At 41.3% G+C, this 27898-nt stretch overlaps 1 protein-coding gene across 4 annotated transcripts in view; it reads right to left on the bottom strand.

The window, feature by feature from the left end:
* Positions 1–3862: 3862 nt before the first annotated feature.
* Positions 3863–27898, bottom strand: part of st3gal3a (ST3 beta-galactoside alpha-2,3-sialyltransferase 3a) — a 40139-nt gene continuing 16103 nt past the window's right edge. For all 4 annotated transcript variants that reach the window (XM_029001079.1, XM_029001082.1, XM_029001081.1 and 1 more), the window contains 6 exons: positions 21452–21515; positions 19770–19865; positions 19499–19685; positions 8557–8703; positions 7262–7408; positions 3863–4825 (listed from right to left, as the gene is read on the bottom strand). In XM_029001079.1, the coding sequence (XP_028856912.1) occupies positions 4736–4825; positions 7262–7408; positions 8557–8703; positions 19499–19685; positions 19770–19865; positions 21452–21515 (731 nt within the window). In that variant the 3' untranslated portion in view covers positions 3863–4735. The remainder of the gene's footprint in view (positions 4826–7261; positions 7409–8556; positions 8704–19498; positions 19686–19769; positions 19866–21451; positions 21516–27898) is intronic.

Below are 27898 nucleotides of genomic sequence, written 5' to 3'. Positions count from 1 at the left end.
TGTCCCCTTTCTCTTTCAGACAAAAGGTCAAAGGTCATGATATCCAGGTAGTGCTGGGCCTCGGCTTTAGGCACTGGCTGTTGGAGTGAAACCTGAATCTAGCGCTATAGCGCTGCCCCAGCGCTATAGGCCTTGGCTCATCAAAGGTATGTTGCTTAGAAGCAGCCCCATAGAAGCAGCTAGTGCAGAAAGTGACTGTACGTTCATATTTGAGGTTGAGACCCACTCAATCAAGCCATTCATCTGTTTAGTCTACACAAGACTACTTCAAAACTCCCTCATTCTGAAGACACTTTTCAAGTAATGGCAAGCAACAGAGTGTGCCTTGTCTTCCACAGATATAATATAAACCAATAAAACACTCAGCCCATGTGTTTACATTTATTGAGCTAAATGAAGGAACATAAAACACAGGATGAGCTGCTGTGCAACTGGATTTGTGTTAATAAAGTGAAATGAATATTTGAACAGAGCCTTTGATTACTGCATTAACTAGCCCTTTCTGAACACTCTCGTCATGAGAGTAAAAGCTCATTCGGGTCACTGATTGTGTGAAGTGTGATGTTTAAGAAACCAAGAAACATGGTCAGACTGTTCTGTGGCCCTGCAAGAATTAAGAACGCTCACCTCAAATGTCTCCAGCAGCATGTTGCCTGGATATGTTTGTGGTGGGAACAAATTGATTTCTCCAGCAGTGTAGCTCCCAAGCTGACATTAGAAAGAAGAAGGAGAGTCAGTGCAAGCTCACCCTCTCAGCCACACCCTAACTTCATTTTAAACAAAGCAGAAAAGAAAAATGTGGGAAGTAGGTGAAACTGAAGCTGGGCAGGTGCTCCCCATGAGACCACTCTGTGTCTCGACTGTCACTGCGAGGCCACCTACATGGAGCTGACCACCTGTCTGTGTGTTCCCCCATCTCTGAGTGTATTCAGGTCAAGGATCCTCTTTAAATAGGAGCCACCTGCCTTTTGTGTCCATAGCTGAACTGTGTCTGATCTCACACACTTTCCAAATGGCTGTCTTTTTACTGCAGGCACATGAAATGTAGTGGATCTTGGTGGCTGCCTAAACCAGGTTCGCATGGAATTAAACGTGGCATGTGCCACATATTAACAGCCAACTTTGGCGAGTGATCAGCTTCTGATGCAAACACACACACACAAAAAAAGACACACACACAAAAACATAAGGCAACACTGTCCTACAATACCTTAATATTTAAAACCAGAGAAGACACAGCTCATTCTGTCTTACTGAACACATTAATATTTGGTGATAAAATGTGAAAGGTTTCAACTAGGCAACAATCAGTTTTTCCTCCAACACTTTAATAACAATTACTAATTCCATGAGGGAGCAAGACAACACCGTTTTCCACAGTTCCTTCAAAGTAACTGATATTTACACATGGACCAAAGGAGAGCACAGTAGGAGGATAAAAACCTAGAATCCACAGGAGATATGTGACCATGTGAGGTCGACTCTTGTTAAAGATTCATTCAGCACTTCCAGAATTGGACAAAGCTCTCAGGACAGCAGTTAAGAGGAACATATTCAACTCAAAGTCAACTTTTTTCCACTTGAAAAAAAAGTGGAGTGGAGGTATGCAGTCTAAAGAAAAATAGTGTGAGTATTCCAACATACACACACACAGCCTGGACTTTACAGGCAACAGCAGAGTAGCTGGAGAGCAGCGGGTCAGTTCAACTCCAGAAAGGACTGAGAAAGGCTGACCGAACTTACGTCCAAATCTCTCTCTTACAGAGGTTAAAACAATTGAGGTTGTGTTTAAAGTATTTAACTTTCAGAACAATGACAGGCAGCAAACTCACAAATATTTCTAGCCTTTATTTCTTGTCATTTGGATGATTATGGCTCAGATAATTCAGGCCAAAATTCAGGGTCTTAGAAAATTTTACTATTGTTAAATTGTTCAATATTGCAATTAACAAAGACTTCCTGAGTGTTTAAATAGTCTGGGCCAGAAGGCGACAAATCATGGGGAAGATGTCCAGAAGACTGACACAGACACCGGCCACAAGGAGGGTCAGCCACAACAGGCCATTGTTAAAAAAGCTGGTGTTCGGTGATTTTTCATGAAAAGTTGAGTGGAAGGAAAGCATGCAGTAGGAAAAGGTGCACAAGCAACTGGGATAATCGCAGCCAGGACAGTCAAGCTAAATATATTCAAGAACTCCTAGATATGGGCTACAAATGCTGCATCCCTTTGTATCAAGCCACTGTCAGAAGCATCTTACCTGGGCTGAGGAGAAAAAGAACTGGACAGTTGCTCAGTGGTCCAAAGTCCTCAGGTGTTAGTTAGAAAGCAAGGTCTGGAGGAAGAGTGGAGTGGTACAGAAGTTTCAATAATCAGTGATTTGGGGTGCCATGTCATCTGCTGGTGTTGATCCAATGCATTTTCTGAAGTCCAATCACCAGGAACTTTTAGAGCACTTGATGTGTCCTGCTGCTGACAAGCTTACTGGAGATGCTGATGTCATTTTCCTGCCCACATTGTCAAAGGTACCAAAAGCTGCTTCAATGACTGTGGTGTCAATGTGCTCACCTGACCTGAGCCCCACAACAATTTTATGGGATATTGAGGAAGATGAGAGACAAGAACCAACCTGGACTTCCATTACCTCAGCAGTGCCACAGGCTGATCGCCTCCATGCCACACCCGCACAGATGCAGAATTTCATGGAAAAGGAAGCCCAACCAACTACTGAGAGCATTGAAAACAGCCTGACATTTATGTATAAAATATCCTTTTGTTTATTGATCTTAAAATTAAAATTGTATTTTTCATTACCTGTAAGCCATCAACATAATCCTTCCATTTTACTTGTTAAACCTCACCCATATGACTCTCCACTCGGATTCATAAACAGGAACAGTTTTCTGAAGGTAAAAATGCATGAGCAGCAACAAAAAAGTGCAACCAAAAATGTGAAGCTTGCAACACATTTCATTCAGTCTTTATTGCACACACAGTGCAGTGACTTTGTTCCACAGCATGTTTGAAAGCAGGTCTGATTATTGGGAAGAAGGCAAGGTGGTTGGTATTACAAAACATCCAAGTGTCCCTCAGTCCCTTTACTGGATTACTGGGGTCTTTCTGATATTTTTGATGACTACAAAGGATACCCTAAAGGCACTGAACAGGAAGAGGAACAACTGTTCCCACTCACCTGCTCTCCGGATACTCATGGACCCACAGGAACAAAAGTCTGCAGTCTCAATATAGCTAATGATCAGATATACCCCTCCAGCATTGATCGTATTATAATTGGGATTTAAAGTAAGATTGTTTAAGTAGGAAAGAAATTTGGCACATCAACCCAAATTGATTGGAGAGCAAATAGTGAGTTGACAGGATACACGAAAATATACCAATTAGCATTTTCTAATTGGACGAGGCACATACATCATAAACACAATGATCTCTGAATGCTACATCATAAACATACTGATCTCTGAATGATACTTCATAAACATTTTACGCTGATTTAGTGCACAGCATAAAAAAGACTTTACAGCAACAACATAAAATCAAAACCAGACATTAGAACAGTTTATAATACAGTGTGGTACATATTTGAAATTTTGGAATATGAACATTTTATGTATGGGTTTAAGCACTGTTTTTCTCCCTACGTCATGTTTTCCAGTGAAAATAAAACAAAGTATTTGCCAGCATTAATAATAAAAAACAAAAAAATATATAAAACATTATCTGCCAACCCTAGAGAGCAATAGAACAACTTTTGGAAGAGAGAAAGTACAATTGTACACTCTGGCCATGCAGACAACTCATGTATCAATGTTTAAATGCTCCTTCAGTAAATAAAATGCAAAACACTTATGAAATATGTATTTAATCAGCCTTGACTCACTTCTCAAATACTGTACATAACATAGCAATGCAAATAGCAAGTGTCAACAGTAATACTTGTGATAAGTTTATTGTACGTGGCAAGTGATTTGTTTCCTGTTTGCGACCATTTTAAGAGGGAATGTATTTGTACCATAATACTTAAATAGAAAGAAAATCTGAGCACCATACACAATATGTCAAATTCTGAGACACTTTTCTCCTTGAAGCAAATGACACACCAACAAATGTGTATGACAAACATCTGATCAATCTGTCTTTAAACTAAGAGCACACATCCAAGCACTTAAATGTAAATAAATATGATTCTCGACATTGCTCTTTGGAAAAGAGAATGAAAGGGTGGGGTAAAAAAGCAAAAAGCGAAACAGAACAAAGAGCCCCTCAATGCAAATAACTTTAAAACATTTTTAAAAGAGGAGGGAGAGGGTGTGGGGTTTCTAAAAGCTTGCACCTGCCCTTCCCTCTTCGTGAGGAAAAGTGTGTGTGTGTGTGTGTTTGTTTTCGGGATGGTGACTACCCTGCGCTGGAGATGAGAGGCAGGATTCCATAACCATTAAAAGAAACAAGAGGAAAAAAAGCACTATAGTCTCTTTGATGTTTCTGTTGTGAATACATTCAAGCAGAGAAGAGGAGCTCTTCCTCCAGAGGTATGTTTGGCACAGAGCAGCCTCTTTGACACTGTAGTGTGTGCTTGGTGCTTGACTGCTCCGGGTTCCAGCATTATTCAGCTGCATGTCCACACTACCACTACCTCCTTCCTCGTGCCAGACTACAGGAGCCGGGCCTGTTCCTTCATTTGGTTGGTATGACGTGGGGGTTGAAGAGGTGAACCTGCCCTCAGATCCCACAGGTCAAGTCCTGTATGACCCCTGCCATCACCAGTTTTTTTAGGAATTCCTTCTCTTTCCATATGTTGTGAGTCCATGACTGCAGGAGAGGAAACAGGAGATGGAAGAGAGCGAGAGTGAGTGAGTGAGTGAGTATAGGAAGAAAGAGAGGCATGTACTTGTATGGGTGAGGGAGGCACAGAAAAATCCAGTATTGTGTACACAGTTCCACCACAACCACACGCATCACATCAAAACACAGTAGATCCTGTATTGTGGGAAAAACAAGTAGCGCACAAAGGCCAGGAGAGAAAGCAGGTAAACAAAGCTTCTGGAACATACTGCTGACCCACAGTTCATATTGTAGAGGGGTCAGCAGAGCTGTCTTGTCAATGCATAAAGGTGGATTACATTCAGTTTGCATAGAACTGCAAATGTGTAATTTTTTTTAATGCAATATACAGAACTCCTGTAAAGGAGTCAAAACATACAGTGCTGCACAGAATGCAGAATGATCTGCCGATAACATCTGACTGTGGATGATCAGTCTACACTACAAATGTGGGACAAAAACACATGCAACTTGTTTAAGTTTGAGTTTAAATACATTACACTAGATTACAAGCCGCTGCCTGAATGATATTATGAACCAGTAAAACTGAGATTCTGAGCTTTCACTGTGAAAGTTAAAGCTTCAGATGAAGGGGAATTGTAGCAAGGCTGTTCCACTGATCAGATTTATCAGCATGCCAGTGCAGGTCATTGTACATCTCAAACTTGAGTGCATCTGTGATTAATTAAGTACAATATATGGGACAATTTTCACCCAGTTCAGCTGTGTAGGACTCAAAAAACTGTGTGTGTGAAAGCAATGCAGCAGGTGAGGCAAGCTTTTCCATTTACATACTATGCCCACCAGGGACAGCGGTTTGATTGGCAGCAGATCAGGAGCGATGGGCCAACAATATTGCACTGGCAATTTTCTTTCCTACACATCTCAGCCCTTAGCACCAAAGCTTCAGGCCAGGATTATCAGGACTCTCTGCACGTCCTGAACTTCTGCGGTTTGCTACAACGACAGAGGGGGCATTTGTTCTGTCTTGCCGCCCATTTCATTTAGAGTATACCATTACTAACCAAGCCACAACCGTACCTGTTATGACCATTTTGTAAGAAATTAAGCTCATAGTAACACTGTTTATGCCTGTTCAGGGAACAAAGCTCGCGTTTTTGGACCCACAGGTTTGCTCTGGCCTGGTGTGCAGGTCCCTGAAGTCACAGCTGGTGTGGCTGTTTCAGCTGTTTGGGTTACACAAAATAATAAGTGTCCCTCAATAATGTAGGAGAGGAGACTGCAAGGCAATGGCTGAGGTGGGCGAGTGTCACGCAAATCGAAACACAAGCCACAGAGGGAGAACAAGAGAAACAGAGAGAGGTGACACCAAGGGCAGCAGCAGATCACATGTCAGCCAAAGGAAATGGCTAAGAGTGATCTATGACCTGTATATTTAAGAGGAGGATCAGGTGGCCGCACACATACTTTGGACAGGCACTCACACACAAACATACATAAAGACACACAAATATACAAGAACACGCCTTGTTCCCCACTACACAGACATGTACAAACATGCATGGACACACAGTTACACACCATGCATACACACACAGATAGATACATATATACTGTTTTTATGTTTGTGAGGTTTATCGAGCTAACCCTACCCTTACGCCTAACCTTATGAACCAAGCACAATTTTTTGTGTACTTGTAATTGAATAAATTTAGGAAGAGAATGAATTTTTCTATCTTCGTATGAAATACATGGACACAGAAACCTTTTATTCCCCCCTCAGTAGCACCAGCCAATTCGTCAGCTATCAGGCCTAACCCAGGCTGCTGTTGAGCTTCTGCTGAGACCAGACTGTCACCATAAATGTGCACTGGGGAAAGATGGCGTGCTTGACGAATGAAAGGTCAACATAAACTTCCTGTCTGCAGGGTAAACTCCTAAAGCTAAACAGCAGGACATGGCAGGACTGGGAGGCTGAAAACACACACTAAGCACGGAATGCTAACACAGAAGGTGATGTTTCAGAGCTGTGGACTGCGAGTGGGTGGATGTTCCAGTAAAGGCTTTCAGAGACACAACCACACTGGTACATGATGAATGACTAATCAGCGAGACTCCGGGATTCCCTACAATCCAGGAATTTCATGGTTCTTCAATGGCACTAGAACAAAACACCATTTTATTATTATTATTATTATTATTATACCACATTCTTCATAAGGCCATGTGTCCAGCATTATCCCCAACAATTATGTTTAAGCAAAGCTCTCCAGTCTAGCTAAGCCAATCTGGAATATCTATTTTCTGAAACATCAATGAAAACATCACTGATGTTTTACTTAGGGTTAAGTGTCTTGCTCAGGGACAAAATGGTTGTAACTGGGATTTGAGGGTGAGTGTGTTACCCACTAGGCTACTACCACCCACTCTTTGAGAGACAGGCCAGCTGCCTTTTACTGGTACCTCTTTGATTGCTGACATCTTGACCTTCTCGTAGTAGTGCAAGGGGGCATGGGGATAATTCAGGTCATAGCTGAATCCAGCCACAGCCACCTCATCACAATTATGGAGAGCCATTGTTATGGCAACTGTACCCAAAGTAGGAATGTTCTGTAACACACAAGAATAAAAACATCAGCATAACAAGTCACGTTTGAGAAAGACAAGGAAAGAGGCACAAATAAGACAAAAAAGAAAATGTAACCAAAGGAATCAGAGAGTATTGTTTCCTTTAAAATATGGAGTGTCCCCTGGGACAATAGTGTTCACTGATCCTTAAGTGTGCACCAAAGACACATTAGTGTGGAAATTGCAGACTGTCCACAGCAACAAGATGGAGAGGGTAGGGCTGTACACAATTAAATAACAACCATAATCTTTTTTGCTTTTAAAATCAGAGAAACAAAAAGTAAAAATCAGAGAAACAAAAACTTTTTGCCAAGTAGAGACATAATTATTTAATACTTGAATAATGTGTTCACAATTAGGCAATAATTTTCAGTTAAGTTAATCCATTACCTACAGTAAATCAATGTTTTGATTGGTTTGAGGGGAATATTTCTCCTGATGTAACGGACTTGGCTTATATGCAGGCAAGTCCTCAATTGCCTGCCTACAATTAGTCCAAAATGTGGCCTTTTAAACCAGTATCCCTGGACTGGCTCTCAGCTGATTTTATGATTAAGTTGAAAATTTGACTTTTTATTTTTAAAGCACTAAACGGCCAGTCCCTTTCCAGGCCGACTTACTCCAAAAGAAGCCTAATTTGGATAATTGATACATCATTCAAGTTGTCATCGGCAGTAGTGACAGGCAGTCCCAGGATAGGATTCCCTTGCCCTTTCAGGGTCACATGTTGAGCATCGGATAGCGGTGCATGTGGAAACTGAAACACTTGAACACTTGTTAACTAATTTTAAATGTATACATTAATCAATTAGTTAAATTTTAAAATCCCTTTGAAGCCGTGACCAACAATCACACCCCATGAAGAACTTACCTAAAACAATCATTTCCTGATTAAGAAATGATTATCAATACCTATTTCAACAATAATAACAATTGGCCAAAATGCGCACATAAGTGATTATGTAAATTTGGCAAACTGCTACAAACATCTCAGTCCCCTGACCATACAAAATGGCGACGACATGACTGTTCAAATCACAAGAACAATATACTACAGTCATACTGCAATGTCTTAATGCAGGCATTTTTGGGTGTATCCAGCTTTGAATTGTGTTCTCTAGTACACTCACCCCTTTTCCCATGACTCCATTGTTCATCGGGAGGCCGATAAACTTAAAGGCTGCCTCCTGTATGAAGTAAGGATTGAGGATACGCATCTCACTGGGCTGCTTGGGCACAGAGTTGGCCACTGACTTCCAGAAACCCTCTATTCCTCGCTGAGTGAATGACAAAGAAGAGACAAAGTAGTGAGAGAGGTTAGTTGGAATTTACTTGGTGGTGGTTTCTTGATAGATATTCTCCATTTTCTAAACCTGTTCATGAATCACTTGAAATGCAAAAAGCAACACAGAAATTCTTTAGACCTACAGCAGCAGTGTCTCCATAACACTGTCATTCCTGAATAGGTAAACTGGCCACTGAATATATCCACTCACCTGTACAAATAATCAGTTCAGCTTTTCATATTGCATATAAAGGATCTAAAGAGCTTTGAACTAATCTGGCCCAATGCCGAGAGGCAAGCCTGAGCATAAAAATCACAGAAGTTTCACCACAGCACCTATTGTGCTGGGAACTCCCTGATATTCAAAACATCCCATTGCAGCACAGCACTGCCATTACTCCCACACAGAAATCACATCAGGAGGCACAGAAAATATATTGGTGATACAACAATGATGTCACAGAAAAATTGTAGAATATTTAATAATTTTGCCAATATGACTTTTATGGGTGTGTGTGTGTGTGTGTGTATATCATGTAAATTCTCCATAAACAGTTCTACTGACCCCACTGAAAGGGGGTGGTGGTATTCAGAAGTACAATATATTTAAAAATTATTCAAACAGCAATAATGATTAATTAAAAAGTACCATTATCTATCTGTTCAGTTCAAGTGACAAGTTTAAAATAAGTATCAGGCAACATGATAAATGCATTAGAGCATTATTCAGAGCGGAAGGTGTGCATCTGGAAATGGGTGCTACTGTATTCAAGCTCATCTGCTCTCCAGTCAGAGGATCCCAGAATAAGTAGGTGTCAGGACTAACCTGCTACTTCTACTGCCTGTTTACGGTCCTCTATCTCCAATATAAAAAAAAACACACCACAGGCAGGAGGAGCTCTATTCCAGCAGTCCACAGATTCCTTGGCTTTTATAGACTCAGAACATACCATGCATGCAAACTCTGGGTTTTCTCAATAAACTGTGACTGACTCATCCAGGTCATTCTTCTATAGCTAGAGCAGTGTGGTCAGAGTTAAGTAATGTTGACTACACAGGTTCATCACTCTTGACTTTTAAAGGGCAACACTGGTAAAAAAAACCTCTCTCTACATAGGTGGGAGGACAAGACAGGAAATGAAAGAACAGTCAAAATAGACCACTATTTCAATTATTTCACCACGTCTCTCTCGTTCTGTTTCCTCAACACACACAAAAGATCCTGAAACTAGGAGTGGGACTATAAGCAACATTCAGAGCAATATCTTCTTCAAGTGTTGCACAATTGGACTGAATAGATGAAAAGGTGGAGGTATCTATTTAAAACATTTTCCATGGGGAAGCAAAGAGCTCATTTGGGATAAAGGTATTCTGAATGAAATGCATACAACTTGTTTTGTTGACAGCACTTCAGGTGTTCACATCGAGGCCAACATACCGTGACAAAGCAAGGGTGAGGCACTGAACTCCACAGTTGGTATCCAGTCTTGCGTAGGTAGGTACCTTGTAAACAGCTTGTTTTTAGATGAGAAACAAAGTCTGTGGTTTTCTGATTATGAATTAACAGACAAATTGAAATGAAATTCCTCATGGAGGTCATAAGCACACCTCCACAATATCCAGATTGAGAACCCACAGACATGCGTGGCTAAGACCTGAGCCCTTTTGCACCTCAAGGGTTAAAATCTAATGCGTAGAAATGGGCGTATTGCTGTGGGTGGAAAACGTGACGCGTGACCGACCTGGCTAATGAAAGCAATACCCACAGACAAGACGAGTGGAACGGAGGCCAGAGGCATTTTTAAAAGCCGATGAAAAAGCAAACAGAGCCATGGCGAAAAAGGAAGACCCTGTATCAATATACCTGGGGCCATTAAAGTAATGAGGAGTGGCTGGTGGCACATTCCTGACAGCTCTGTAAAAAAAGTTGTGACTAAGCCTCACTGAATGCCCCTGCAGGCGAAACAAGCTGCTGCTTAATTGAGGTGCACAAGTGAAGAGTTGATACAGCGGTGTCCCTCACTGACAGGACAATGCGTTACGCTGCTGCTCATCTTACACAACTACAAACACAACAATAGCTGATCTCCCAAATTTAAGGCAGAAAACAGTCCCCTTTCAGAAATGATGGGTTGACATTTGTTAAATGTTCTATCCATTGAAAAGAATTGAACGTGCGCCATTGTACTATCAACATAGAAATAGACCCTACCCTAACCATTAGGAGAGTGACTACATCACACATAATAAAATTCACAACAATGAATCAATTAAATTGATAAAAATCGATTACTAAAAGAGTTGGTAACGAATTTCATAATAGATTCGTTCTGTTGCGTGATGCAGAGACATAAATAAATAAAAAAAGGAGCGGAGTTAGAGGAAAGATACAAGGCCCCAATGACCCTAATTTGTCTGCATATTAACACGTGGTTTTACGCATAAAACACGTGTGTTTGTGTGTGCGTGTCAGTGTGATTTTTTTTTTTTGTGCATCTGCAGTTTAGTGTATAGAACACGTTCTGACATTCAAACAAATCTTGTTAAATTTTCTAATTTGTATTGTTTTTTTTTTTTTTTTTAATTATTTATTGTTCTGGCAGCTCAGGTGGCATTTTAAAAGTCTATATATTAGGCAAATGTAAAGCATACATATGATTGTATTTTGTGTTTGTCCATTTTAATTTAATTATATTATTATTATAACAGCTCAAGGAGCAACATGTTTGTGCCCTTTCTAAAGATTTTAGTTCTGTTTTTGAATAAAGGATTGGAAATTAATCCTTTTCTTGTTTTTTATTTTTATCCGCTTCTATGATTAAAATAAATAAATAGATAAATAATCAACAGATTCATCCATTATAATAAAAAAAGTCATTAGTTGCTAATTAACATATTCACAAAGATTCTAGTCAGGTGAAAAGTAGTCTTGTGATGCAGACTACATCATGATTTCTAAAATAAGAGCTTTGGTAGCCCAGTACAAATAGTCTACAAAAGACTAAGACGGACGACTTTGCAAGCACTATTGGAAAGTTACAGTCACAAATGTTTATCATGGATATTACTACACCATTAGCATATCTGTTCATCCCTGTTTCCTCTGCCCCAAGCAAGTGTATTTCAACTGCAGGAGTCTTAGACCATTTCAGATTGGGCTGTGTAACCATCTGTTGGAAGAAAAATGTGGTCACTCTATAGTTGCACTGACAATGTACTACTTTATTTGAACTTAAAATAGTATTTAAGTACTATTTTTGCATCATTCACAATTATTAATTGCATTATTTTTATATTTATGTTCAATTTGGAGTCGAAGAGATAAAAAATTTTCATGCAGTTATAAGGTTAAACAAACACTATTGAGAAAACGTATAAGAGAAGCCAGCCAGTTGTGAGTTACTGCATATTTTCAATGCAAGTTTAATTAAAAATAAAACTGCAGTGTACAGTTAAACCACAGCTAAACCTTTCCAGAAATCGTTTTTTTGTTTTCCTGAAAAATCTCATCTAATTCTTCTGAATTTATTGTCTTGCAAGCTGAGTAACACAGCATTTAATCAGAATTGGGCTGTGAAAGGAAATTGGAAGATCGAGAGCAGACCCACACAAACAACTGTAGTTGTGTTTACTGCTGAGCTTGATCTTTAAGCCTAAGAGATCCAATGAGTCTGCCAGTGGTTTATCCAGCTCTTTAGTTGAAAAGAATGCCTTATATCTGAAATTTTTTTCTAATCACACTGACCTTTTGTTACCACAGAGCCATGCTGACTATGTGGAAGTCTTTAGTCTCCCCTCTCTAGGAATAGGACATGAGAAGCTGGGGCAGGGACAATGCAATCGCTCAATCTCTGTCCCTGGAGGTGAAAACTGTGGCCGACCCATTATCTTTAGATCATCAGCATTCGGGCAACTGACACACTTGCTCATTCATAACCGCAGACAATCATCACAGTTAGCAGTGTGTTGTGAAGGTCAACTCTGGCTCTCTTTTTTTCTGGCTGTCTCTTTCTACAACCCTTTGAGCTTTATGCCACCAGACAGTAATACAATCCACAGGATGACTATGTTTTTTGGGGAACGAGGTTGCCCTGATGTCACCAATAAAACCTGCATTAGGAAAAAAATATTCCAGTGAAGGATTTCACAAATTCAAGAGGGAAATGTTTTGCTGTGAAACTGTATTTGTGTCCAACAACATTTCTAATGAACCTGATTTGCTAAATTCTATCACAGGGTCATCACAGTTCAGAGGATGGACTACAGTGCTTTGCATATGTGACATCATATATATAGTTCTGGGAAAATAATATTTCCCTTTGTGAAAAAATATACAGAAGTAAAAAAATATTCTGAATTCTAATGAACATGGATGCAGAGAGGATTGTTATTTAGTTAGCAATATTACCATCTATTTAATAAGATTGATTTGCACAGGCAGTTAGGATCCTGGTCATGCTTTTAATTGCAAAAACCAACCCTTAAACAATCTGGCCAGACCAATATCAAGTGTGCTGTACTGCGACAATGCAGATTAAACTTTTCAGATTGAAAATGAACACTGGTACAATCCTGTTGGACTTCTAGTGTGAAAAGGTTATTGCAGAAATAGGTTCCAATTACAACAAAAATGAGAAAAGACAACGGTTGATGGACTGTCAAGAGTCTGTGACTGCATGGCCCTCGCTATCTGAAAGGTGATATGACCACCCCCCTCCCAGTGATCCCAGGTTTCCCTTACACACTGAGTGTCTGGGCTGTAACTTTATAGGCCTTTCACAAAGCCTTCCATGCTTGTTGGAGCACATTAAATTCCATCCACCAGCAAATTGTGCCCAGTCCAGAGTGGACACGTACTGACCTGCACCTGCTTGGGATGTCCAGTTAAACATGTGAAAGAACGCAACAATCTTCCATGCCATGCCTGTTTATGGCTGCCTGATGATGCTTACTTTACTGGGCCAATTTGTTAATTTTCTTAAGTAGAAGGGTGAAATGTGTTCCACAAATGGCAAAGTGCATAGCCATTTTGGAAGCCACTCAGCATGAAAGCAAAGATTTTTAAGTGGAAACTTTCAAGTACCTTTTCTCAGCAAAAGGAAACTAAATAAAACCATGAAGTCAAAGTGTGTTTGCAATACAGGATAGCTTTCTGATAACTGACTTGCTAATGCTTTCTTTCTTTTTTCTCCAGTTACTGACATTTGTGCCTTCAACTAAAACGATCTTTGTCCTAGTCCAACTTAGAAAGGTCTCAGAAATCAAATGGAATTAAAAGGCTGGTTGCAGTTAACATGAACATGTGTGCTTCAAGGTACAGTAAAAGGCAGAATATTACAAGCTCAATATTATTATTATTATATTACATGCTGATATATAATATCATATTGCTGCTACTAGTCCATCTTGTTTCTCTAGACCTACACTATTATGTCTTTGCACAAAATCCTTTGTCGTTAACATATGAATCCTTTTTTTTTTTTTTATTCTCAATTTGCACGTTTTTCCTTGTAAACTCTGATTTACAATTTTGTCTCTCCATGTACCTGTATATGGTGAGATGACAAAGTTCCAGATAAACACTAAGAGAACTGCTTCTATAGCTGTTAAGACTCTTGCAACCACCCTAATTAAATACATTTTTTCAGCTTGCTGATTTTTTTTACTGGTTATACTGGTTTACTGTTGTCTACACTCCATGCTGTCAGCAATTAATATTTGTGTGTAGTTCAGTGTTGGGGAGTTACATGTAAAGACCACTCATTTAGGTGCCAGCTCGAACCAAGCCAGACTAAAATGATAGAAAAAGAGCCCAAACCCAGCAAGATTTACAGCTCTAACGTGAGCTCGGACTGCTGCCTAATTCGAGCTGTGACAGAACTTTTCCCCGTTAGTTCCATACAGCACCTTCCTTGCACACAAAGTGCAGAAGCCTGCTCCTGGTTACTGGAGCTTTTAGCACCAGCGCCATTAATTCCTTATGCCTTCATCGGCATATTTGTTGTCTTCCCGGGCTTTTTAAATGTGCTGTACATAAAGTTTTAGCACCAGCGCCATTAATTCCTTATGCCTTCATCGGCATATTTGTTGTCTTCCCGGGCTTTTTAAACGTGCTGTACATAAAGATACCAGTATGGGAAACACAAAACCAGAGTTGGAGTGACACCTGGATCTGTATCTGTTTGGCAGTGACCAAAGGCCCGCCCCCTTCCCTATCTCTGATTAGTCTCTGATTGCAGCTCTTAGATATACTGTCAGATCACCGGAAGAACATGATTTATATTTATTAATTTTTGCAGCCACGTCGGTATGCAGGAATGGTGGCTGAATGCTATCAGCCCTGTATGTTTAACAATAGTGGTGTAGCTGGAATCATGGGAGTGGTTTTTGTGTCAGCCAATCAGAAGTCAGTGGTTTTAAAAATCCCTATGAAGTGGACTTTGTTAGTTGAATGTGACAAGTGGCCTGTCTGTTTGAATGTTAGAACTGGACTGTCTGTATCCTGCCAATGAAAGTGATTACTAAAGGGTTAAAGTCATGTTATGAAGTAAAGAGATGTCAAAGAAATGCACTCCAAATTAATATTAGCATACAAAACATTGCACACACTGTGTTTAGAAGTTAAAAATTCTGAAAATTTCTCCTAAAAGCTTCTACTCTATTTCAGTTGGACTGAAGGCACTGCAGTTAGGGCAGCTACTGGACACATACTTCAATGCTTCTAGACACGAAAGCACACAACAGATTTTTGCAAAGACACTCTTATCCAAATTTACATCCATTTAATAAAATACAATGAATATGAGGGTTGTTACAAACTATTGATACAGCAATATATAGCAATATGTATAAAGGGAGATCAAATAGCTTTATTTCGGTATGTAACTTCTTTTGTGAGGTCAGCAGAGGTGAGAATCAGCATCTGAATAAACTACAACCTCCACTTTTGCAGATGGCGCTGTACAGCTGGGTACTTTGAATTACAGCTTGGCAAGTGAAATCACAAAAAATCATGGCAGACCAATCACAGCATCTTGTGTTTCAGCTGTTTTTACATTTTCAGTGAACTGTATAATACCGCAATATAATATACAGTATCACAATATATCCTGATATAATCATATCGTGACCCATCATAAGCCTTGCCTATACACACCCCTAACGATTATAGCGCAAACACGGTGGTGATAGGCTAGTGGGTAACACACCTGGCAATGTACTTGAAGACACAGGTTCAAACCCCTCTGGTTCCTGAGCAAAACACTTTTTTCCTCCAGGTGGACTGTCCTATAACTACTGTTTGTAAGTCACTCTGTCTGATAAATGTCATTAATGTAAATGTATAGTGTCTTGATATTTTCAGGAAAGCCTAAAGGTACAGCATGTCAAAGCAAGGGATAAATGAGACCACTGAAAACAACAGCTTAGACGATAAACATTCAAACGAAAAATATAGTACTACTAAAATATATTCCCATTATTATACACAAATATATTTAATATTACTCCAACAAGTTTAGATATTAAAGATACTATAGATACTTCCTCTGTTAACCATGGTTACCTGCAAGGAAATACATGCAGTCCTCATTGTGTTACATAAAATGTTCTTCACAGGCAAGGTCTAGCTACTACTAATTTGCCTTAATCAACCATTTATCGAATCATCAAAACCCTCCAAGGAGAGAGGTTCAAGTGTTGTGAAGAAGGCTTCAGGGCGTCCAAGAAAGTCCAACAAGCGCCAGGACAGTCTCCTAAAGATGATTCAGCTGCGGGATCGGGGTACCACCAGTGCAGAGCTTGCTCAAAAATGGCAGCAGGCAGGTGTTAGGATATCTGCACACATAGTGAGGCAAAGGATGGCCTGGTGTCAAGAAGGGCAGCAAAGAAACCTCGTCTCCCCAAGAAAAACATCAAGGACAGACTAATAATCTGCAAAAAGTACAGGGATTGGACTGCTGAGGATTGGGGTAAAATCTATTTCTCTGATGAAGCCCCTGTCCAATGGTTTGGGGCATCAGAAAAAATTATTGTCTCGAGAAGAAAATTTGAGTGCTACCATCATTCCTGTCTTGTGCAATCAGTAAAGCATCCTGAGACCATTCATGTGTGGGGCTGCTTATCCAAGGGAGTGGACTCACTCTCAATTTTAACTAAGAACACAGCCATGAATAAAGAATGTACCAAAACATGCTCTGACAGCAACTTTTCCCAACCCTCCAAGAACAGTTATATGAAGAACGATGCCTCTTCCAGCCTGATGGAGAACCGTACCATAAGGCAAAAAAGATAAATAAGTGGCTAGGTGAACAGAACATTGAAATTTTGGTCCCATGATCTTAATTCAATTAAGAACTTGTGGTCAATCCTCAAGAGGCGAGTGGACAAACAAAAACCCACATATTCTGACAAACTTTAAGCACTGATTATGAAGGAATGGGTTGCCATCAATCAGGATTTGGCCCAGAGTTGACTGACAGCATGCCAGGGTGAATTGCAGAGGTCTTGGAAAAAAAAGGGCAAACTTTGACTGTTTGCATAAACTTGATGTCATTGTCAATAAAAGCCTTCAGTACACCACAGAAACAACTGACAAAAAGATCTAAAAACACTGAAGCAGCTCTGGTTTATGTCTACAGAGGAATCTGGAAATTAAGCTTGATAGCTTTATTACATGTATATGTAAATCTAAAAATAAATAAACATTAAAAATGTCAGAGCAAAGACAAAAGCTAATGTGGAAATATATAAATTAAGCAACAGACATCATTTGGAGAAGCTAGCTCTCTTCTTTGAGGCAATGTTTCCAATTGCTGAGATATGTCTAGGTAGAAAAAACATTTTATGTTATGATAGTTTACCGCACATAAAGGTAATGCCTAATGCCAATTCAATTATTTTACAGATTTCCTTTTTTTAGGGGGGGGGGCAATGGTAAATAATCCTACTGCATCATTAAAAATACTTGCCTTGTACATGAACCAGCTCAGTTTCAAATGCTAATGCTTTGATGTTGTGCAGCCATGAAATGAAAACCACATTCCGCTATGGTTTCTTCTTCTTTGGTTCAGAATGCAGTCTTTGCCAAGCGCTATTAACCACAAGACTCTCTTGTCTATCCTGAAGAGGCTTGGAATTCGGGGCTCAGCATGGTTTGCTTCCTACCTTGATGAGTGATCTTACCAAGTAACTTGGCAAGGATCCACCTCTACCTCATGTAGACTGTCCACTGGTGTCCCTCAAGGCTCAGTACTAGGTCCTCTCCTTTTCTCACTCTACACGAGATCACTTGGTGAGGTCATTTCCTCACATGGATTATCCTACCACTGCTATGCCGACGACACACAACTCATCTTCTCTTTTTCTCCCTTAGATCTACATGCTGCTTCCAAAATCTCTGCATGTCTAACTGACATCTCATCTTGGATTGCAGCCCATCACCTCAAACTCAAATACCACCAAAACTGAACTAATATTCATTCCAGCAGATTCTTCACCACATCAGGATCTTGCTATTTACCTGGAGTAACAGTAGACAACCAACTCTCATTCTTGACTCACATCAGCAATCTTTCCCACTCATGTAGATCTCACGACTGGATTACTGTAACTCCCTTCTAGTTGGCCTACCTCAATATACCATCCGACCTCTACAACAAATACAAAATGCAGCAGCATTCAACATTGCCAAATTGTCCTACACTACCCCTCTGTTATGTTCCCTCCACTGGAGGGCAGCCAGTAGCTGCACGCATCAGATTCAAAATACTGATGCTGGCCTACAAAGCCAAACATGGAGTAGCACCATCCTACCTCACAGCCCTTATAACACCTCGCACTGCACCTCGTATGCTCCGAGCCTCCAGTACTGCTCGTCTGGTCCCTCCATCTCTGAAGGTAAAAGGAAGACACTCATCTAGACTCTTCTCTGTTTTGGCCCCTCGGTGGTGGAATGAAACTTCCCTTGAGGTCAGAACAGCTCAATCACTGAGCACTTTCAAACGGCCAGAAAACGGCACTTTCAAAAACCAGAACTGACCACTTCATCGATGGTACCTTGAAAGCACATCGTAAGTCGCTCTGGATAAGGGCGTCTGCCAAATGTATTACATGTAAATGCTATAACCGTAGACTGTACTACAACACTCAGTGACAAATCTGTGATGACACCTCTGTCTTTCTCTCTCATGAACAGTGCCAGTTTTTGGTGTGGGCGACATGGGCCCATGCCCAGGGCAGCATCACGGGCATCAGCATTGCCCATGCAGTACTGCCCATGCAGTACTGCCCATGCAGTCCCAACATTATGCCAGGACATTGTTGGGATTGCATTGGCACTGATCTGTTTCCTATTCCCCGTTTGCAGGTAAGGACGCCCATACGAAGAGTGGCATTTTTTTTTTATATTATACTTTTTTAATCTAGAAGGAAATTGTTTCTCTGCATTTAACCATCACCCTTTGTGAGCAGGATTCGAACTGGCAACCTTCTGATTATGGGGCCTGCTTCCTTAACCGCTAGGCCAACACACTGCTGCCCAAGTGCATTTCATATAATTGGCTCAGGATTCAAACCGCTAACATTCCGATCATGGGTCTTTACCCACTAGTCCACCACTTAAATGTAGACGACATTCTGTCACTATGTGCTGCAGTGTTTCACAATGACAATCACAATAACACTGAAAACATCACAATTATCAGACAACTAAGCTGACAACTAAAGCTAAAATATTCACTGACACCAGGGCTTTACTGCCCACTACTGCAGTTAAATTGCTGCCTTACCAGTCTCTCTTTGAAAACAATGTGCCGAAGCCACTTGAAATCCAGTGGTTTAAAGGCTGAGAAAACAAAGAGGGAGTCCTTCTCATAGGAATCAGTTTTCTGGAAGGCTCCTTCAGGGTAGGTGATACGCAAGGTGGTCTTAGACCCAACATCTTTCTCAAAACCCTTCACTGGGGCCTGGTTTAGCCTGCAGAGGTCAACAGAGGCTTAAATTACAATCCCATTAACTACTGAATATCAGTTCTGGACACTGGACAGTAATGCTACTTACCTCACAATGACATCATACTTATCAATGATGGACCCAAGGGACTTGTTTGATAGAATGCCCCCATTCCCCATGATTATGCATCGTTTACAGCTTAACCTGGTGCAGAGGATAGAGCAGAAAAACTAAAGCAAAATTCAGTTATAATGTACACCAGCGGTATAACTGCTGGTGTAATTTATCATTATACCTGTTATGTGTTCAATTGAACTGCAACACTATTTATGAATCAGAAAACTTAAATTTTTGCATGTAATGTGAATGATATTGAGTTCAAAATTTATTTGCCATTTTTATGAACATGATTAATGAAAATTGGCGCAAAAGGTGACTTAACACTTAAGGATTCCATATACATTCCATATACATTCAAAGAGGTTAACATTTTAATATACAATGCATTCAGAAAGTGTTCACAGCACATGTTTTTCCACACTTTATGTTACAGCCTTATTCCAAAATGTATTCCTCAGAACTCTACACACAACACCCCAATACATTTTTTTTTTACTTGAGGACTTGGCAAATTTATTAAAAATAAAAAATAACTGAGCAGCAAATACAGTTTCAAATTTTTTGAATATGATGACACAAGCTTGGCACACCTATCCTTGAAATATGAAAAGTCCCCCCAATCTCAGTTCAAGAGCGCTTTCATGGTCTGAGAGTGCTTCAGGTGCCTTTGGAAAACTCCAAGCAAGCAGTGGCTTCCGTCTGGTCACTCTACCATGCCGGTCTGAATAGTGGATTGCTGCAGAGATGGTTGGGGCAGTGGTGGCCTAGCGGGTAAGGAAGTGGACACGTAATTGGCAGTTCAAAATCGGCAACCTAAGGTGCCACTAAGCTGCCACTGAGCAAAGCACCGTCCCCACACACTGCTCCCCTGGGGCCTTTCATGCTGCCCACTGCTCACACAGTGTGCTGTGCTTGCCAAAGACAATCATTTCACGTTCACATTTTAGAAACTTCTCCTCAGACCACAGAGGACCTCTGGAGCTCTGCCAGAGTGACCCTAGGCTTCTTGGTCACCTCCCTGAGTAAGGATTTCCTCCCCTGATCACTCTAGGAAGAGTCTTGGTGGTTTTGAACTTCTTCCATTTACGACTGATGGAGGCCACAGTGCTCATTGGGACCTTCAAAGCAACAGAATTTTTTCTGTAACCTTCCCCAGATTTGTGGTTTGAGACAATCCTGTCTTGGAGGTCTACAGACAATTCCTTTGACTTCATGCTTGCTGCTAAATACATGATTATGCCATATCTGAAGAGTTCTGGCATTATTTTAAGCACAAAAACATCGGGACAGTTTTTTTCATTTTTTTATATGATAAAAGGGGTTGATAGTTCTTATTTGCTGCAGCAAGAAATGCATTGTCACACACTAGTGGCTGGGTTAAGCTTGAGAAAGTGTTAATGCTATGTATTCCATAATATTAGTGAGACCCAGTCAATAAGCATGTGACCATACATTTCTTGATGCTGGTCCCAAGCCTTGGTAAATGGGGAGGCAAAAAGTGTGTCAGGCATAAAATTGTGGCCAAATCTTTGTGCAGACAACCAGACTGGGTGATCCGCTGTGGTAACCCCTAACGAGAGAAACCGTAAGGAGACAACAACATTCCACAGAATCAGTGAACGACTGCAGCACGCTGCTGAACCTCACGCATACAAATCTAGCTGCCATACCTGTCCAGTTCATAGCCCAGGCCGTAGTTCTTTGCAGTTGCTAAAATACTCTCTATGATCCTTTCTGGAGAGAGAGAGAGAGAGAGAGAGGGGGGGGGGGGGGGTTGGGGGAGAGAGAGAAAGAAAGATCATTATAGCAGATAAGACATGCACTTTTTCATGTATATATAATGTCTTGGAATGGATGGGAAATGTGTTGAAAGCCTGGAGTCACCCCTTCAAGTAAGATGCATATATGCCCAAACCGTTGGTGATGCAAAGTAAGAAATATCCATTAAATGCAAGGCATTTTTTAATAAGAAACTTTGCACAGATCGCATTATATTAGCACTAGATCACAAGGGCTGTTTTTGTGGTCAAAGGACTGCATGTTTACAGCACTTCTCATCCTCTACCCAAGCTATTTATAGGACCACCCTAGCATTCCACAAATGGTCTACAAGAAAAAAAAAAAAGAAAAAAGTTACGGGTCAGGAAATATTTTTTCACAATTTTGAGAACAGCACAGTAGGGGTGTTTAAATATCCTATAAGCGATGCAAATGTGGACAATTCTGCATCGATGCTGAGAGGAACATAATCCATTATATCATAATGATGTTGCTTGGTGATTTTCTTTGATCAGTGTAGTGGAGAAAACTCTGGTAATGCATTTAAAGGAGACTGGGTGAGTGTGGATTAAATGGCAAGTTTTTCTGGTCATTGTAGCAAAAGTGTTCACACAGGTGTACAAGACCATAAATCAAGTGATTAACATTGTGAAACACAGCACACAACAAAATGTTTCATCTACATTTAAACAATCACCAAGCCATGAAAGGTGCCCAGGGAGCAGAGGGGACGGTACTTTGCTCGGTGGCACCTCAGTGGCAACCTTCTGATTACTGGTCCATTTCCTTACATGCTAGGCCACACTAGCTCCACACAGTATTTGAAAAAATCATGTGACAATGGAGAAAATTTATGGGATGCATCGCAATGATATCAAGGCATTGATAATCGTAATCGAATATAGAGACCAGTGAAGATTCACCTCTACAGCATAGTGTAACGTTTAAGTGAATGTCTGTGTGAGCTGGGTCTTCATGTGCTGCAGAGCTAAAGAGCTATTAGCAATCTGCAGAATGTACACCCTGAAAGACTGTTTGTTGTCACTGGAGATTTCATCATGTGGAATTTGTGACGAAAAACAAAAAACACGCTGGATTTCATTTACACAAACATAGCTAGTGTGTACCGAGCCAATCTCAGCCGATCAGACTAAATCACTGTCAGACTGTAAAACCGGTTCTGAAGCTCTTCAAGTATGTTTTGAGAACAGTGTTAGACGTTAGAGCAGCAAATCATGCACATGGACAGAAAATCCATGGCCACTTCCAGGACCGTGGAGACACATGGTGCATGTGACAGTGACCCAGGACTACCGGATGTGCTGAATGATTTGACACACAGAACAACGTGACTGAGGAAATCCAACCCTCCTCCCAGTGATCAAGTGCTGTGTCTAACCAAAGCCAACGTGAGGAAAACTATTTGCAGTGTTAGCTCACAAAAGGCTACTTGACCAGACAACATCCCTGGAAAATGCTCAGAGAATGTGCAGACCAGCTGTCAGATTTTCTAATCTTCAACATTTCACCGAGCACCGCCTTGTTCCAACATGTCTCAAGACCATTACCATTTTGCCCGTCCCTAAGAAGTCCTCAGTGTCATGTCTTAATGACTACCATCCTGTTGAGACCTCTGTTTGCCCGGATTGGGAACAGCATCTCCAGCATCACCACGCTGAGCACTTGAGCTCCTCTAGACTGTGTGCTCAGTCCAGACGTGTTCACCCTGCTGACCCACAACTGTGCAGTGATGCTTCGACTTCAACAGGTTCAAAGCCCACTTACTACCATTTCATCCCTGAGCAAGACACTTAACCCTGATGGTCCTTTGCTCAGTGTCACCTCAGTGGCACCTTGGCGGATCGAGATTCAAACAGGCAACCTCCTGATTACGGGGCTGTTTCCTTAACCGCAAGGTCACCACTGCCTCTCTGTATCAACACCATAAAAGCAAACACTGTATCTGTAGTGGTCTTTCATGAAACCATATTTCTGCTCATTGATGATTACCTTCTACAACGCTCCATGCTATGGCAGATCAAATTTAGCTCCCTGTAGCACATCCATGGGTGTCAGGTGGTTGAACAGCCTTCCCATTCCAATTCTAAGTTTTCCTTACTTCCACTTTGCTCATTTTCTGCACCTCCTGGTTCACAATCTCTGCCTCATCCATAATTTTCTTCATTCATAAGCCACTCAAAATACTCTTCCAGCTAAACACACTCTAAACACAGTTACCCTATATCACACCTCACCTGCTGCACATCTTTCCCAGCTCTGTCTATCAGCCCAGCCAAATGGAACAAATCCTAATGGTTAAAAAGCTGTGACAGTAAAGTGGGTTTTAAATCCAGTGGAGTCTCCCTGTGCAGGTTCAAAACCTGCTCGCAGTGCAAAAGGGAACTGCTTGTTTAGTGGGGCAGTGGTGGCCAAACGGTTAAGGAATCAGAAGGTTGCAGGTTTGAATCCCGAGCCAATGAGGTGCCCCTAAGCAAAGCACCGTCCCCACATACTGCTCCCTGGGTGATGGGTTAAAAGCAGAGGACACATTTCGATGTGTGCTGTGCTGCAGTGTATCACAATGACAATCACTTCACTTTCATCCTCCCAAGATCTCCAGGATGATCTTTGTGCTCCTGGATATCTGTACAATCTTAGAAAAGCTTGAATTCACGGCCATATTTAACGGGACAACTAGTTCTTAGTGTCAAAGCCATTTGAATCTTCCGAGTCCTTATTTTAGGTTTATTTTAACAGAAGACAGAACAATAGACAAGACAGAGAAAGAACAATAAAAAACAAATAACGCATTTCAAACAAGTTATATACGTTATATTTATCGACCCATTTATTAAAGAAATAAGTATTTGATCCACTATCAATCAGCGAGATTTCTAGACCCCAGTTGTATTTTATACAGGTAAGGAGCTGACATTTTTCAACTCATTACCTGTATAGAAGCACTCGATCTGTCCAGATCCCCCAACTCTGCAACATGGCCAAGACCAAAGAGCTTACCAAGGATGTCAAGGGTGAGATTGTGGACCTACCCTAGGCTGGAATCCAAGCAGCAGGGTGAGAAGTGGATAACAGTCAGTAAAAAAACTGTCAATCTTCCTCAGTCTGGGGTTGCATGGAAGATCTCACCTCATGGAGTTAGATCTCACCTCATGGAGAACTGTATGGAACCCGCTTAGAATTACTCGGGAGGAACTTATCAATGATCTCAAAAACCAAGATAACACTCTATGGCGTGAAAGACTGAAATCCTGCAGCCCACAAGGTCCACCTGCACATGTACAGTTTACCACTGAACATTATTCAGAGGAGGACGGGGTAAAAATGTAAGATTATCTAGCTCTTTGGCATCAACTCAAAGTGAAAGTGAAGTGACTGTCATTGTGGTATGCCATGACAGGCGCCCGGGGAGCAGTGTGTGGGGATTGTGCTTTGCTCAGTGGCACCTGGCGGATCGGGATTCGAACCGGCAACCTTCTGATTATGGGGCCGCTTCCTTAACGGCTAGGCCACCGCTGCCCAAACACAACTCACCATGTTTAGAGGAGGAGGAATGCTGCCTATGACTCCAAGAGCACTGTCCCCACCATCAATCAAGAGGTGGAAACATTACACTTTGGAAGAGTTTTTCTGCCAAGGGGACTGAACAACTGCACTGCATCAAAGCGAGGATAGACAGGGCCATGTACTTGGATCTTGGATGAGAACCTCCTTCCTTCAACCAGGGTATTGAAAGTGGCTGTCACTCAAATACTTGCTGGCAAATGAGGCAAAGCCACTCCCACAGGAGAGCTCTGCAACCGAATACTCAAAATGCAGCGTAAACAACAATAACATTTATTTCTTAAATAGCCCGGAATCACATACAGTATGTCTCAATGGGCTTTGACAAGCCCTACAGTTGACACCCCCCACACTTGACCCTTCTGCACAGAAAAAAAAATAGGACAGAGAAAAAAAGAAAAAGGAAGAAACCTTAAAAAGGAGTGATAAAGAGAGGGACGCCCTTCTAGGGTACAGTGAGCCTTCAATTGGTGTGACTGATTATTTGTCCAAGAAGAGAAAAAGTCTGACAGTTGTAGAGGTGGAAAAGTGCAGCATAGACCATCTGTCCATGTTTGGAGGTACTGGACAGTGCGGAGTAGGTTTAGTCCAGTGTAAAGATGTACATTACGTGTCCATTATAATGTTACTGTTACGGTGGCTGTGGTGACCCTCAGGTTCATTTCATGCTAAGACGTCTCATTAACTGTTCATTGCTAGGGACTAAGATTCATCTGTGCGCTTATTTCAGTGCCTCAGGGAAATCAAACAGAAGCAGTAGCAGACAGTGGCATTGTAAAACTGGTACAGAAAAATGTGGTTATAGTGGTATAATTGTGCAACAGTGGCCCGGTACCGTAACTAGGACATCCTAACTAAGGTGAATATAACACTGCCTGTGCTTGACAGGGGGACTGTGTGATAAAGTGGACTTAATAATTGACACTGTGTCTGGGACTTTAACAGAAGGCCAGAGAAAACAGATGTGTTTAGATTTAAACACTGAGACTGTGTCTAAGTCCTGAATACTGACCGGCAAGCCGTTCCACAACTGTGGAGCTCTATATGAGGAGGATCTGCTCCCAGCTGTAACCTTCTGTACTTTGGGTACCAGTAGTGACCCCGCACCCTTTGAATGCAGGGTGCGTGGTGAGTTGTAAATTACTAAGAGTTCACTCGGGTACCGTGGAGCAAGACCATTTAGAGCTTTATAGGTCAAAAGTAGGATTTTGTAGTCAATCCTAAATCTGATGGGAACCAGTGCAGTGATTGTCTGGCTCTAGTTAGAAATCTGGCTGCAGCATTCTGAATGAGCTGGAGTCACTTCAGTTGCTTAATGACCAAACTGCTCCACAGAGGATGCCATTTCGTCTGCCCTTCATCCCCTGAAGCTGGTAAGGAAATTGGACCTGCTGGGAATAAGCTCACCAGCTGGATCTTGGACTTCCTAACAGACAGGCCTCAGTCCGTGCCTATAGGAAGGTCCTCAGACTGAGCACAGGTTCCCCACTGGGATGTGTGCTCTCCTCACTGCTGTTCACTCTGCTGACACATGACTGTGCTGTACAGTAGAGTTCAAAACATATCATCAAGTTCACAGATGACACAACAGTAGTGGGGCTCACCACCAACAACAATGAGTCTGTGTACAGAGGGGAGGTAACACAACTGGTACAGTGGGGCAAGAGCAACAACCTAACACTCAATGTCAGCAAGCGATGGCTGTCAACTTCAGGAAATTGCCTCTTCCCAGACCACTGCACATGAAATTGTACCTGTGTGTGCACATTACAGACAGTGTCTCCTGGAGCCTCAACACCACCTCCACCATCACCAAGAAAGCCCAACAACGTCTACACTGAAAAGGCCAGCCTCCCTCATCCAATCATTCTACATGAACTCCACTGTTGCTGAGCAGAAGGTCCTGCAGTGAACATCATGTCACTTCCTCTCCAATCCATCTCTCAGCTCTAACAGAACCACCTCATCTGTCGAGCTCGCTACATTGTGAAGGGCCCTAACGAAATATTTTTAATGATTAATCTAGCAATTCATTTTAAGATGCATTGATTAATAGATCATATGCTCTCAATTGAAAGAATACAATAATGTAAACTTGAGGGCTTGAATACAGAAAGTGTTTTAATGCTTTTACAGTTGCACATGCCTACGGTCTGCTTAAACATTTGTCACATCATTGCCATCCTTCACCCTGTCCACTCGCAATATGGAAATACCCAGCTAAGTTGTCCTCATATAGCCTACTCCAACAATGAGTACAAAGTGCAAATTACAGAAAAGCTTCTTTCTATGGCCACACTTTTGACAAACGATCACATTTCTTGTATTGTTGAAACTCTGAGTCGCTCACGTCGCACACTGCTGCTGCCATCCTTGTTTTGGATTCAGAACGTGCATATTTTGCATAGTCATATTTTTCGCGTCTATACAATTTTAAGTCCATAACTCTCCTAGTCTTGAAGAGATAAAGCACCAGGGAGAACTTTAATACAGAAAAGTCACTTCTCCGTGACGCAACCACCACCCTTGGTCCAGGGGAGAGGAGACGTACAGCAGAGCAAATTGATGGAATGGATTACGATTATCAGTGTCTTGATTATCAATGCAGCAGAACACATCCCATAATTTTTCTACATTAATTCACAAGATGTTTTCAAACACAAGCGGTAAGGTCTTGTTCACCCGTGTGGACATTTTGATTTGCTACAAAGAGCAGAAAAAGGATATGTTCAGTCTGCGCTCACCTGAAGCTACGA

This window comes from Denticeps clupeoides, chromosome 13, assembly GCF_900700375.1.
Source record: "Denticeps clupeoides chromosome 13, fDenClu1.1, whole genome shotgun sequence".
NCBI classification, from domain to species: domain Eukaryota; kingdom Metazoa; phylum Chordata; class Actinopteri; order Clupeiformes; family Denticipitidae; genus Denticeps; species Denticeps clupeoides.
The sequence above is the reverse complement of the archived record's forward strand: the minus strand, read 5'-3'. Positions and strand labels throughout refer to the sequence as shown.